The sequence below is a fragment of the Crocuta crocuta genome, unplaced genomic scaffold, assembly GCF_008692635.1.
Source record: "Crocuta crocuta isolate KB4526 unplaced genomic scaffold, BGI_CrCroc_1.0 scaffold323, whole genome shotgun sequence".
NCBI lineage: Eukaryota > Metazoa > Chordata > Mammalia > Carnivora > Hyaenidae > Crocuta > Crocuta crocuta.
Window position 1 is genome coordinate 1,992,559 of NW_027536465.1, and position 9,385 is coordinate 2,001,943.

Sequence of the window (9,385 nt, forward strand, 5' to 3'; positions counted from 1 at the left end):
GTTCAACTCTTGAGGACCATGTTAACTATTTAGATACGTTTGTACTTTCGAAAGTAAATTATTTTCATTGCTGGAGATCTTAATGTTTTAAGAAAGTGGGATTAAAAATTCAAGTCAGTGTGGTGTTTTCTACCACTTTCGAAAGCACATGTTTACTACTTCTATTCATTTGTAGTTTAGTTTGACGGGATAGAAAACTGCTGAAAATGAGGTGCACCTGGGTAAAGGCAGACAGGAGGGCGGAACACACGGGCCCTTACTCATCCAGTGTCCCCATCGGACAGGGCCACAGAGGCGCAGCCGAACACCGGCCGTCCTCAGAGAACTCCAGACCTAGGAAAGGCCACCTTCTGCTGGTTCTTGTGTTAAAGGGCAAGGGTGTGTTTCGTCTCTTACTGTCCAGCACCGCCCCCCCCCACCCCGCTTTTGGGGGGACGGTGACTGAGAGATGGGCAGCTGGGCATAAATAAATATCTGTTCGGTCAACTAATGGGTGTCTCGCTGTTTCTTCCTTCGATTTCCCCAAAATCTTTGTAACTAGTAAATATCACAGCAGCTGGCTCCGGAAGCATATACATGTAACAGGTAGTAGAGAGTTCCTGCTGTCTGAAAGTAGAGCGCTCCTAAGCTGGAAAATGTATAGCAAAGTAATTGCCATTTTGTAAGAGCAAAAATCCTCTTCAGATTTCTTCGAATTCGAGAAAAAGCTACTAATGTAGGCCTTTGGTAAACATGAAGCGATGTGAAAACAACTTCCGACGACCGGGAAACCCGTACAGATACTAAGTCCAAGTTACACCAGAGGTGGGAGACGGAAGGATGTTCCAGCCCTGAAGACCTTCGTCTTAGAGCCGGGGCGAACCAGACCCCCTAACACGCCGGCCTCTTAACCATTTAAGGATCAGGAGTGACCAACGAGAAGTTATTTCCTGAGATGATACTCAAAACTTTATTTGATGTAAATATAACGCACTTAAAAAAATCAGCAGGTATCGAACAATCTTTCAGAACTCATCTACCCATATGGTGCCCCTCAGGTATCAGAGCTTCCCGAAGACTTCGGGGCTAGGCTGAGGGAACAGAAGTGTACATTCTCTCTCTCAGCAGCCTTTGTACATTTAGTTCTCCCATCCTCACTACACGCGTTCCGGCATAAAGAACTTGCCCCAGTACCGCCCCTTTTGGGTCAAGTCATATGGGCTCAGGACCCTGCGTATCCCCAGCATGTTGGCGGTGGCTATGCGCTCAAAGGTCCAGGGGTTTTGGTTGTTCTGTTCTCGTTCCTCTTGATCCTTCCGCATCTTCTCTAGAGTCTCACGGCTCACAGCCTTTGCTGGGAAGGGCAACTTGTGGGCGACCTGGTCGAGGAAACCTTGAACCTCTTTGAATTCACAACGCCCACCCAGCTCTACTATGAGGCGGCCAGCTTTCACAGGAGTCACGTAGTGGTCAATGGCACCTTTGCCTCCCCCCATGCGCTGTCCCATACTCTTGCGGGTGATGGGCTTGAAAGGGGCTGGTACTCTCCATAAAGCAAACATGTTCTTGGGGTCCATAGAGCGGTTGATTGTCAGGCGCATCATTTCAAAATGGCCCCAGTGGAGGTAACCACCACCTAATGCCTAAAGTAGAGGAAGCAAATAGAAACACATGGGGACTTAGATATCTTTTATGGGCTCTTTTATAGTAACTGTGGCTTCAATGATATACATAAAAATGTAAGTTCTAATAAGAACCATGGAGGAAGAGCCCTACGGTACAGTAATAAGTTAGAACAAGGGTAGACCCATGTCAGTGGATAACGGAAGGCCTCTCTGAGGAGGTGACATTTAAAGCTGAGGCCAGAATGGTGGGAAGTAACCAAGGGCAAAGAGACGATCGTTACGGGCAGAGGAGGGGTGTATGTGAAGGCCCTGACACAGCAAGGGGCTTGGGGAGATTAAGCAGAAGCCAGAGTAATGAGCAGACTGAGGGGCAGGGCGTGGGCATGGGGTTCTGAGAGGCTGGCAGGTGCTGACCATGCAGGTGTTGGTAAGGACTGTAAAATACTGCTCCGGCTACCTGATGGGACATCATGCCTACTCCACAGCCATCTGTGTGGCTTCTGACATCAAGTCTTCATGGCAGCTACCTGAGTAAGGAAACAGCTGTCCAATGTCCTAAGTCATGGGTGGTTTTATTTCTACCAGAGATTTGAGAAGATTTCACAGTCTGATTACAGAGGCCAATTAGGTAGCCTCTTCCTTTTCCTGCTTTTACACTATTTTCACTCTACATGAAAAAGAAAAGATACAGAACTCAAATATTTACTGGGTAGTGTACATCATTTTAAAGAGCAAATGGTGGGGGCGCCTGGGGGCTCAGTCAGTTAAGTGTCCGTCCAACTTTGGCTCAGGTCATGATCTGATCTCACAGTTCGTGAGTTCAAGCCCCACATCAGGCTATGTACTGACAGTTCAGAGCCTGGAGCCTGCTTCAGATTCTGTCTCCCTCTCTCTGCCCCTCCCCTGCTTGTGCTCTGTCTCCCTCGCCCTCTCTCTCAAAAATAAACAAACATAAAACAAATAAAGAGCAAATGGTGACAGTTCTAATAAAACCTGTGGAGGAAGAGAATGAACTCCAAGAGCATTCCCTGGCTAATCCCTGGCTTCCATTCTGGAGCCACTTGACACTGAACTCACTTACCAAGATTGCAAAACTGCCTTCCGTGAACTCGGTGGCTTCGGTAGAAGGTCCCCGTATGTCACTCAAGTTCTTAGGTTCCCTTCTCACTTTTGGCACAAGTGGTACCCTTTCAACAAATCTAAGCTTGGGCCTTTCGGGAATGGAAACATCTAAAAGGAGCACAACAAGAATAATTAAAAACCACACATTTCCAAGGATCCATTTTCTTCCTAGAAAGATATCAATCAAGTGAAAGTCTTGAAGTTACCACTAAAAAGTAATTCCAAAACTGTATTAGGTTTTTCCTGTGATGCTTTTTCTCCAGTGTCAGCTGGAATCTTTTGGTTATGACAAGATGGATGGAGAGGTTTGCGAACTTCTGAAGGTAGTAAAGTTTTAACCTTCAAACGAGATGCACTCTGCCGAAACTAGAAAAGAGACCACTGGGTAGGTACAGAGATAAAGCTTCACGGAGTTAAGACTGACTACCCTTTACAAGTGCTAGACATGGACTGGCTTTATGTGCACTATCTCATTTAATCTTTAAAGCAATTTTATAGCTTAGGAATTTCTTTTATTTCTGAGAGAGGGAGAGAGAAAGAGCGTGAACAGGAGAGGGTCAGAGAGACAGAGGGAGGCACAGAATCTGAAACAGGTTCCAGGCTCTGAGCTAGCTGTCAGCACAGAGCCCGATGTGGGGCTCGAACCCACGAGCTGTGTGATCATGACCTGAGCCGAAGTCGGACGCTTAACCGACTGAGCCACCCAGGCACCCCATAGTTCTATAGGAATTTCTTAGGACTTCCCTTTTTTTAAAATTTTGAAAAGTTTAAAGTTTAGCACACATAATCAAAGGGCCAAATAAAAAATGTACAGTTCAGAGAATTATAAATGACTGCATAAACACACGCACATAAACACACCCATATCAAGGAACAGAACATTAGACGGGTACGATTTTAAATATCAATTTTATAAAAAGGGGACCAGAGGCCTAGACATATTTTATAATCTGGTCTAGGCCACCCAGTGAAAACAAGCAAAGTCAGACCATATGACTTTTTTAAAAAATATACTACATGGCCTCTCTGGATGTTAATGGGGGTGGTGGAAGGAACACTTACTATATCGTACGTGAAAATATCTAAGTTCTCCTGCTCTGCCACATTCTTCTTCTTTTTTTTAAAGTTTATTTATTTTGAGAGAGATAGAGACAATGTGAGTGGGGATGGGGTAGAGTGAGAGAATCCCAAGCAGGCTCCATGCTGTCAGCATAGAGCCCAATGTGGGGCTTGAACTCACGAAATCATATCAAGACCTGAATGGAAACCAAGAATCTGACACTTAACCGACTGAGCCACCTAGGCGCCCCTCTGACACGTTCTTGTTAAGAAACCTGCAACCCAGGAATCCTTGATCTGTGCTCTATTTCTACAGGGCTTTTTCCACTGACACCTGTACATTGCATACAATGGGCAACAGCTTGCGGCACTGAGGGCAGGTGGACGGCAACGCAGGCCAGACAGGCTACATCTTTCTTTCCTATCAAACATTCTGACAAGTTGGAAGGGAAAAAATTATAACTTTTAAGTCATTTAAAACAGGTCTGTAGTAAAGCAAGCATGGCTTTACCATGGAGTCAAATATAAAACAAATATAAATATACATTTAAAGCCTTTAAGGAAACACCAAATTATGAATGGGCTATTCAGACACTGCTCCTGCACTCCTTCAGTTTCTACAAGCAGCTACAGAGAAATTTAGTGGTGCTTTCTCTCAACTACAAGTCTGTACGTACTTCCAAAGCACAAAGTAGTTTAACAACTACGTGTGGGAGTTAAAGCCCTCAGAGGTCAAGGATGCTTTCACTTTTTTTTTTTTAGACTTCTAATATATTAACGATATGGTAAATTAGGGCCGCCTGGGTGGCTTGGTTGGTTAAGTGTTGACTGATTTCGGCTCAGGTCATGATATCTCGGTTGGTGAGCTGGAGCCCCTCATCGGACTCTGCGCCAACAGCGCCGAGACTGCTTGAGAACCTCTCTCTGGCCCTCCCTGGCGCGCGCGTTCTCCCTCAAAATAAACAAACTTGAAAAGAAAAAAAAAAAAAAGATATGGTCAACTGCCATAGGGGAGACATCCCATTACATATTTGCTCCATAAAAGCAGGGACCTTGGTGGGTCTCTCTTATTTTCTGATCTATCCCTAGTGTTCAGAACCCTTGGCGTGTAATAAGCCCTCGATACACGTTTACTGAGCGAGTGAATGGACACAGGAAATACAAGAACCTACTTCGTCACCTACCCTCTTCTGGGGTCCATCAGAGAAAAAACAAACACGAAAATGACACAAGCTCTCACCCTCAAAAGCTGGCACCGGGAGCAGCGTCTTCAGGCCAGCACCGGCGGGCGGGGCGACCCAGGAATCTACAAAGAAAAATCAAATGAAAAGACGAAAGCGACAAGACGCGGGCCCGGCACAACCCGGACGGGTCATTCCTAACGGAGCGCTCTGATGGTGGCCCGCGGGTTCCACTACATGGGCTCACAGGCCCCCCAAAGAAGCCCGCTAGCAGGGATCTCGGGGCACCGATGCCCCCCGCGCGGAGGAGCGCGCGCCCCTACGCAGCGCTTCGGCAAACCCGGCAGAACCTTCCGGGAGCTGGCGAGGTGCCGCACTGGCGCTGGGGAGGAAGGGGACGTCTTCTGAGTGACCGAGGGGCCTCCTGACCTGACAGCTGCGTTCGCAGGAGCGGCGCCCCCGCCCCAGCCAGCACCCGCCACATTGCCGTGCGCGCCCGGCCGCGCCGGGATCCCCACGGCAACCTCTGCGATTCCCAGGACACAACCGGCCCGGAAGTTGCGTTCGCATCGGTCCTCTCCGCAGAGAGTCCCGGCGGAAGCGGAAGAAACCGGGCCGCGGCGCTTGGGTTCCGCGCGGGCGTCCGCTAGCCACGCCCCGCGCCCCTGGCGCCTTCTGGGAATCTCCCTACAGTTCCCGGGATGCGGGCGGCTGGGTCCGGCTTCCTGAGCCGGGTGTCGGGCGCAGAAAGCTAGGCTTCGCCCAGTGGGTGACGCCTCTCAGCTCAATGCATTGGGCCGCTCAAAGGCATTAGGAGAACAGCACTGGGTACTCACCGTGGCCTGAGCTTTTAGGGGGCGCTTGCAGTGTGTCAGGCGTTCAGTACCCCATCACTGCGTGGAGTCCTCCCAACGAGTCCATGAGATGAGGAAGTCATGACACCCTTCTCTGGTCCCTCTGGAGCCCCAGACTCCATCCCGAGGGTCACGGGAATTAATTTACCCCAGTCACACAGCAGGAAAACTACAGTCAGAATTCGAGTCTGTGTGACTCAAGGGACCGCAGTGATGGGACAATATCAAAACTTGATTATCGAGTTAAAATCACGCGTAAGTATTCTGGGAGGATGTTGGGCAAACTCATTTTTATGGGTTTGAAGCTTTTTAATATTTAGAACGAGAGACGATCTTTCCCCCAGTTTAGGGCACAAATAGGATTAAGAAATCGAGACTGATGTCTGTTGTATTTAAGTCATGCTAAATCTGCGTATGGTCTTTCCCCAAGGATAATTTCACAAATGGCAACAAATAAAACGTGTGATGTTTCCAAAGCTACTGTGAGAACTTCCTGCGTCCACAATTTTAGGCACTTCTTGATGATCTGCATGCTGAAACTGGCTCAGAAGAGGGAATAGAGTTTATTACAGCCAACCATTTCTGTCCTTTCAGAAGGGGCTCTACAAGCGTTTGACTGACCCCCACTCGTCCAAGCCAGTGTCAGATTCTAGGCAGCTGTTCCCTCCTCCCCTCCACTCAAAGTGGGAGATCCGAATATGCTCAGGCATTTAGAAATCTCCAGCTGAAAATTGTGTAATTTTGTTTTGGATGGAAAACAAAGTGTCAGTACAATTCTTCTTTGGCTTTAAGTCTTTTGGTGGTCCCCGAACTTCCGCCTCTTTATTGATTTTAAAAGAACTAAAAAGTAAACTCAAAGTTTTACCTTTAAATAGTAACTGTTATAAGTGATGTCTATTTTTCTCTGCAAGTGTTGTGCCAGGTAGAATGGAGGATACAAAGATGAAAAACCAGGGATCCTATTCTTTAGGAATTTATATTTATGCAGGGATAATATGATGAGCATACAATAATGTTGACATATCACAAAAGAAGTATGAATAAAGCGTGGAAATGGAAGGAGGGATGTGAGGTCTTCCCTGGTCCCTAAAAATAATGTTACCTCCTTCCATTTCTCACAGCTCTTTGTTTACACTCTTCTTCTGAGAGTTGTATGGTATTTATTTGTAGGAAACCGATGTTGTGGGATGAAATGATTTGCCACAGAGCTAGGATGATGCAAAGTAGGGGTAAAGCCTAATTAGTGTTCTTTTACTGGAATGGGGTTGCTAAAATCTCCCAAAACTTAGTCTTCCGATCGCCTGCATCAGATGTTCCTGAGACCTTCGTATACATGTAAATATCTGGTCCCTACTTAGTAAATCAGAAACTCTGAAGGTGGGGTTCAGGAATTCCTATTGTGAACTAAGCCCCACGGATGATTCTAATGCCTAAGCAAATTGAGAGTCAGTGCTCTGTGAGCACTTGGAAAATTTAAAAAGCAGAGAATAGCTACAAGGCACTGTTTTTGGATCACCCAGGTTTATATCCACTGGAATTTGTATTTTCTCCATCTGTATAAAAATTACCTAACGTCTCAGTTTTTAATCTTTCTAATTTTATTTTATTTATTTTACTTTTTTAAGATTCTATTTTTAAGTAATCTCTATACCTAACGGGGGCCTTGAACTTAAAACCCCAAGGTCAAAAGTCACATGTTCTATACACTGAGGCAGCCAGGCTCCCCTAATCTTTCTTATTTTAAAAATCAAGAGATAACAGAAGCTTGTAGCCTAGTCCCAGGTCTGGTTCTTAACGTAAATGGCACCCACATGCATATAATCTGTGTCTTTGCCTGTGTGTATGCACTACCTCATTTTAATAAAAAGGTTAGGTTTTTGCTTATCAGATTGATTAATATCATAATGTAATAAATCACCATGGAACTTCTTCACCCCAGGAAGCCCACCGAACCTTCTCAAGGGGCTAATTAGTATTCATTTCTTCATCAGTTTAGCTTCCATATGGTGTAGAGCGTTTCTGAAAAAGCAATGGTATTGATGTTGTGTTCTGGGATCTGGGAGCGAATGGTCAAGAAAGAATTCCTGAGACATTTTTGGTGCAAAAAAAGGTGGTTTTTATTAAAGCACAGGGACAAGACTTGTGGGCAGAAAGAACTGCACTGGGATTATGGGGTGATTGATTGCTTGATTGATTATGTACTTTTAAGTTGGGAGAGTGTTAGGATAGTGTGAGTCTCTAAGGAATTTGGAAGTGAGGTTTTCAGGACCTTGAGGGGCTAGCTGCTGTTAAGAAAAAGTTATTTACTACTATCCAGGAAAACATTAGTCATGAGACCTTTCAGATGTCTATCAGTGGGCCATATATTTGGAGGATGATTGCTAACATATATCTTGGGGAAGGGGTTAGAGAATAAGGAAGTTACCAAAGGGATTTTTAGATGTTAAAGAAGACTTACAGGATCCTGGAGGTTGGGCCAAAGTCAAGCTCAGGTTGCTTTTTGCTTCTAGCAAGGTAGTAACCTTGAGGCAGTTGAGTTCTTGGAGAAACGTCACTCTGCCTCAAGGACATGTCAATGGGCTGTTAAGTTGTAAGGGGATTTAAGTTTATTCTATGCTTCTTTTGCTTTCATTCTCCACATCAGTAGTCTAGATTTTTCTACAAAAAAAAATATACTCAAATACAATATTAATAATTAATAATATTATTATTTTTAACATTTATTCATTTTTGAGAGAGAGAGAGAGATACAGAGTGTGGGGCAGGAGAGGCAGAGAGAGAGGGAGACACAGAATCCAAAGCAGGCTCTAGGCTCTGAGCTGTCAGCACAAAGCCTGACGTGGGGCTCCAACCCACAAACTGTGTAATCATGACCTGAGCCAAAGTTGGATGCTTAACCGACTGAGCCACCCAGGCATCCTAGTAATTTATATTATTGATTTCCTGTTTATAAGAGGTTTTTATTTGCACATAGATTATCTTATTAGAATCCTGTTTCAAAGATGATAGTGGTGGAAATGATGCATAGAAAAACATTCATTCAACAATTCTCCATAGTGTTTGCCTTACTGCCATGAGAAAAATGAATGCGTCGACACATATTCCAGGGCTTTAAAGCTGAATTGGATTGAATCCCAGCTTGGAAAGGTACTGAAGAGTTATTTCCGGCTTTTTTCATTGAGTAAATCAATAGGCACAAAGACAGTACCAACTCTTCAATTGTTTGACCAAGTAGAGGGGACCATGGCAACTGTCATTCTTGTTTTTGTCCTGGCATTCACAGACTATGACCGTGGCATTCCTATGAATGGTTTCGCCATAACGACTGATGTACTGTTGTCGTCCAGTCAAGTTACTTACAAATCTTTTTTTTTTTAATTTTTTAATGTTTTATTTCTGAGAGAGAGAGAGAGAGAATGAAGAGAGGAGGGTCAGAGAGAGAAAGGAAGGTACAGAATCTGAAACGGGCTCCAGGTTCTGAGCTGTCAGCACAGAGCCCGACATGGGGCCCGAAACCACAAACTGTGAGATCATGACTGGAGCCGAAGTCGGACGTTGAACCAAC

The 9,385-nt window shown here is 45.3% G+C and overlaps 1 protein-coding gene across 1 annotated transcript; it reads right to left on the reverse strand.

Annotated features, from left to right (window-relative positions):
* Positions 1–922: 922 nt before the first annotated feature.
* MRPL16 (mitochondrial ribosomal protein L16) lies at positions 923–5,522 on the reverse strand. The gene is made up of 4 exons (XM_077748886.1): positions 5,396–5,522; positions 5,026–5,091; positions 2,686–2,834; positions 923–1,622 (listed from the first exon to the last, which is right to left on the reverse strand). Exons 1-4 carry the CDS (start codon positions 5,448–5,450, stop codon positions 1,137–1,139), a joined length of 756 nt encoding a protein of 251 aa, XP_077605012.1. The 5' UTR covers positions 5,451–5,522; the 3' UTR covers positions 923–1,136.
* Between the last annotated feature and the right edge of the window lie 3,863 nt (positions 5,523–9,385).

Excerpts from the sequence above, each read along its gene's own strand:
- MRPL16 (XM_077748886.1), bottom strand. The coding sequence starts at position 5,450 with ATGTGGCGGGTGCTGGCTGGGGCGGGGGCGCCGCTCCTGCGAACGCAG. Across the intron at positions 5,092-5,395 it reads CCTGCGAACGCAGCTGTCAG|ATTCCTGGGTCGCCCCGCCC; the intron begins GTCAGGAGGCCC and ends TTTTCTTTGTAG. Across the intron at positions 1,623-2,685 it reads AAGGCAGTTTTGCAATCTTG|GCATTAGGTGGTGGTTACCT; the intron begins GTAAGTGAGTTC and ends CCTCTACTTTAG.